Source organism: Lepisma saccharinum, chromosome 25, assembly GCF_977018435.1.
Source record: "Lepisma saccharinum chromosome 25, izLepSacc3.1, whole genome shotgun sequence".
Taxonomy (NCBI): domain Eukaryota; kingdom Metazoa; phylum Arthropoda; class Insecta; order Zygentoma; family Lepismatidae; genus Lepisma; species Lepisma saccharinum.
The window spans coordinates 34,395,387-34,400,270 of NC_139253.1; the positions used below are offsets into that span (position 1 = coordinate 34,395,387).

A 4,884-nucleotide genomic window follows, 5' to 3' on the forward strand; every position below is an offset into this window, starting at 1 on the left:
GTAAATGCTGCTCTCCAACAAGAACTACGTGAAATGCTGGGCAGTGTCCCTCACCACCAGAGGAAGCAGTTAGTTTGCATCTCGAGGTTGAACAGGGCGCGTTAGAATGATTGTTGTGGTTTCCGCCCAAAGTGAAAAGTTTGGAGGTACGTACCTTTTTGCCTTGTGCTTCTTATTAGTACACAGAATGAAAATACATGGTATACAGTTTTGTAGCATATCAATCAGGCTTTATTCTGGTATTTTGCGTATATTGTTGAGGTGAGTTTGAATACACTTTCCGCCTTCGATACTCGAAGGTAACAGTGGCTCAAATATGGAATAGTAGTATTCCATATTTATACCCCATTTATGGACAAAAATTATTAACGTGGAAGAAATGAGTTTGTTGTTCCTAAAAGTTTCTCAGACGAATCAAATGGCTCTAAGTGAATCGGATTTGCATCGTACATTGTCAATTGTATTAGAAATTCCAGTACTTCAAACTGTACATAGGATTTCATGGCAAAAATAGTGTCTTCTCTCTCTGCTGGAAGGAAAGCTGATTGGTGTGTTTGTTTCTTGCGTGTGTGTTCATTGTTAGCCAAAAGAATGATTTACAATCCTCCGCGCAGCGCACTACAACTGGCTTCATTGCCAATCCTACTGTACCCAACACTTATGTCCTTGCTTTGAAAAGGAAACGACAAGTAGGAGCGATCAGTTCTGCAGAGCAGGGATCACTTGTTACAATTGTAACATGCATGAGTGCAAGTGGGATCTTTGTACCTCCAATAATTTTCCCTCGAGGGGAGCTCCACCAGGATCCATTTCTGCTTGCCATTCCTCAGGGTGGATACAGAGTAATCTGTTTACCGTGTGGTTCCATCATTTCATAGAGAAGGTACAACCATCAGCCGAGTCGCCAGTCTTCCTCATTTTAGATGGACATTACACCCATTCGAGAAATTTGGATGTCATAAATTTGGCTCGTGACAACGTGTGCATGACATGTCTACCTCCGCACTCCACTCCCAAGATGCAGCCCTTGGACAGGACATTCATGAGTCCTTTGAAAACGTACTACAGCGAGGAAGTGCGTATTTGGATGAGGCTGAATGCTAGCCACTGACAAACATGGACATCACCGAACTCTTTGGTAAGGCATACCTCAAATGCCAGACCGATGAGATTGCTGTGAATAGGGTTCGTGTGACAGGACTGTACCCAGTGAATCCCAATGTTTTTACAGATGCAGATTTCCTTGCATGTAGTCAAGGAGACCACAACAAAAACACAACTGATTTCACCACACATGACGTCACCCTAGAGACAATAGCTGACAATGGGCTTGCATCTGGATCCAAACCCGAAGATGGAGCAGGACCTTCTGCTAGAAGTGAAGTGTCCCCATGGGACATCTCACCAGTTCCTGCAATTAAGAGGAGGCAAGGAAGTAGGGGAAGGAAAGCAGGGACCTCTCATATCCTGACTTCATCACCATATAAGACTTCCATTGAAATGCCCACTGCTGTTAAGAAAAAGCTTGTTAAAAAGAATGGAAAAAGGGGAAATCGCCATTACCAAAAGAAGACTGCGAAACATCAGGCACGGACAGCGACGGCGTATTCAGCGTGCGAGATGACTCTTTTGATCTCAGTATGTCAGATGCCAGAACACCAAGTAGTGATGATGCTAAATATCTCTTCTGTTCTGGACAATTTTCTGATGATAAGCGTGGAGAAGAATGGGTTAAGAGCAAAATGTGTTATATGTGGCCTCATTCTGAATGTTCAGGATATGATAATGTGCGATATTTGTAAGTAGGTAAATAGTGCCCTCATAATCATAGTGATACAGACATGTACAGTTCAGAAACTTTCTCATATTTGTGACTTTACAGTGTTCATTTATTTCATGTTTTCACTACAATTGTGTTTATTGTGTTTATATGTTCATTTTCTGCACAATGTTGCCAGTATTCCATATTTGTACCCCATTTTCTTTTGGAGCAATCATGTCAACTTTTAGGATAATGTTATTTGCAAATACTTACTATAATGTTACGTAGTCTAAACCTTATATTCTATTAAAGAACTAATTAAGGAAGAAGAGGGTAGTTTCTCACATACATTCTTCAAACAATGTGCCATTGAATGGTCAAAAACAGAATGGTATTCCATATTTGTCCCCCTTCCTGTATATATTTGAAAATTATGCCCTATTTGCAGTCAGATCGACATATCTCCACCAACCCTTAGCAGTAAGGTGGAGTCACGTAATTCCAATCAACTGGCCCTTCTTAAGAGTCAGACATATTCATTATTTCCTCTCTCTTCTAATTTGGTGAATTGTAGTTACGTCCCTCTGGTTCTCACACAACGATTAGTATGTATATGTATCAAAATGACATTTTTTGCAATGAATCCTTACAGAATTATTTACCACATTAAAATATAGAGTCAGTTATTCTAATCATCTCTCATAATTTTATTTGTATTTGCATTTAAGTCAACGCTAATTTTTTTCTAGTGTTATAACGGCGTAGATTTCTGCGGAATAATAAATGATGAGTATTCTTGACGTAATAAGAAACTAGCTAAAAGACAAAGCATGTCAGGATTTGAATTGCGCCAAGAAGGAGAACACAGTCTACAAAGGTAACACAACAAGATCTCAATCTGTGTGCTTACTTTTGCTGCAAAGCTTGTGTGTATATTTTTCGTAAAGCTTTGGAGAACAGATGTTTCCCAGGAACATCCAATGGAGCCATGGGAAGTGGGAAGGTTCCAGATACCCATGTTGGTGTGTTTATTTTCTTTCAATATCCCGTTATGATTCGCGACTCATGTTTGACAGAGTGCAGTATCCTAGGAACAATTTATTTGTAAGCTGTTTGGTGCCGCGGTGTCTAAATATTTCTGTTTCACTTCTCTTTCGGAGATCTCACGGCGAAAGTGTATTGTTTTCGATCGGATACTTTTCTCGAGTCTTATGTGCCATTTATTACGTGACGTGGTATTATCTAAGCCATTGCAAATAAATGATTATACTATGTTTAGGTGATCGTGAATTCAGGTTTAAAAGAAATTTAAAATGGAGCACTGATTTCCACGTAACCGCGACCTAAGACGCAAGCTTTGGGCTCCGGATACGGGACGCGTGCAGGTTCGAGTCTCCTAGGAGAAGCGTAGCAAATTTTTTCTGCGATTTCGGCCTGTGTATGGAACCGGTGTCCACCAACCATCGTGAGGAAATTGGGGAACGGGAACCTACAACAACTACTGACGGATCGTCGTGCTAACCACACGTCACCCCGTAACTGGTTGGATGATGTCCCACAGGTGGGAGTGAGGCCGGAAGTTAGTCCTTGCCCCTCGCGGGCTGTTGCGCCACATTTTATTTATTTACTTATTTATTATTATTATAACCCGTGGCTCAACTGCCGTAAGGGCCTTGGCCTATCTCCTGACTGCCAATCTCCCTCCCACAATCCAACCTAGAAGTGTGAAGATCTTCAACCAGTGATGGGGTGACGTGTGCTCAGCACGTCGAACCCTCAGCCGTTATAGGAGATTTTTATGACCGGGTTACGCTACTCACTCGTAGCTCCCAATTTCTTCACGATGGTGGGTTGCAACCGGTCCTATACACAGGTCGAGAACCCAGGTGGTCCCGAACCCATACCATCCCGCAGGCGGAGCCTAAAGCACAGCGCCTTAGACCGCACGGCCACGGAGCAGGACTACTATTATTATTACATTATAGAACATTAGTTTGTTTTTTAGGGAAGTAAGGCGTATCATTATGGTTGGTCTGTCGGACGGAGGTGGTATAAGCATTGAGACTGTACAGTCTCTGACACTTCTGGGTTGTGACGACCCCTATTGAAATTCAATGGAGTCCTTGCAAACCAGAAGTGTCCGTGACTGTACATTAAAGAGCAGCAATTGCTAAACCCCATAGAGTCCGGAAACCCGCAACACGCAGCAAATTGGCGTATTGCATACAATGCATGGAACTCCGTTGCAGTGGATAAGAGCATTGTGAACGAGACTGGACGTTTATATCATCTTTCAAAATTCGCATTACAAGATGTTCTATCACTACAATCTTCCAATCCTTGCCTGTGCAATTACTTGTTTTCCACACATGAAACGAAGAAGAGATACTATCTATTAACATCACGTGTTTGCTAACTGTAGGGTATGATTCATAACGCAGGTTCACTTTTATTTTGTCAAAACTTTCAAGAAAAGGTTTGGTCATAACAGGCAGGGAGGTTTTATGTAACCTATATATTGTAGTGAAACAAGCTCTTACCTAACGTAAGTATAATAGCTTATTAGTGAGAATTCAATCAATATCTTCGTCTTCTAGCTTTTAAAACATTAGAACGGATTATAACGATTTCTCTTTGCTCCACATACTGAAGGATCACACAAGAGGATGCATTATAACGATGAACAGATTAAGAGACAGTTAAGTATTTGTTATTTTACGTCGCTTATCTGCCACTGTCACCATGTAGCGTGACGTCGGGTAAGGTACGGGATCGAGTCACGCCGGGACGTAGCTCAGATAAACACGATAGGTCTTAAGTTTGACTTGGCTAACCACCTCTACCCTTAAGGGAGCTGATGAAGGATTGTTGGGAGCCTGTGATGTTGAACGCTACTCACCTCTTGCTGTAGGTCTGGCCCTCGGCTTCTGGCGTCGGCGACGGTGACAGGTGATAGGTGCCCGCTGGAGAGATCGAAGATGACGATAAGAGACGGCAGGCAATTCGGCGACTTGAATTGTAAATGAACTGCAGATTCTTCGGCTGGCTTAATCCGGACTGCTTATGGACTTCTCGCTTGTTGCCGCCTCGTAACGTAGGGATCTCTGAGCAGGCCGTCGTCG

At 42.4% G+C, this 4,884-nt stretch overlaps 1 protein-coding gene across 1 annotated transcript; it reads left to right on the forward strand.

The window, feature by feature from the left end:
* The first annotated feature begins 739 nt into the window (after nt 1–739).
* Nucleotides 740–1,111, forward strand: LOC145978737 (uncharacterized). The gene has a single exon (XM_083111545.1). The coding sequence runs from the start codon at nt 740–742 to the stop codon at nt 1,109–1,111; it is 372 nt and encodes a 123-aa protein (XP_082967671.1).
* Nucleotides 1,112–4,884: the final 3,773 nt, after the last annotated feature.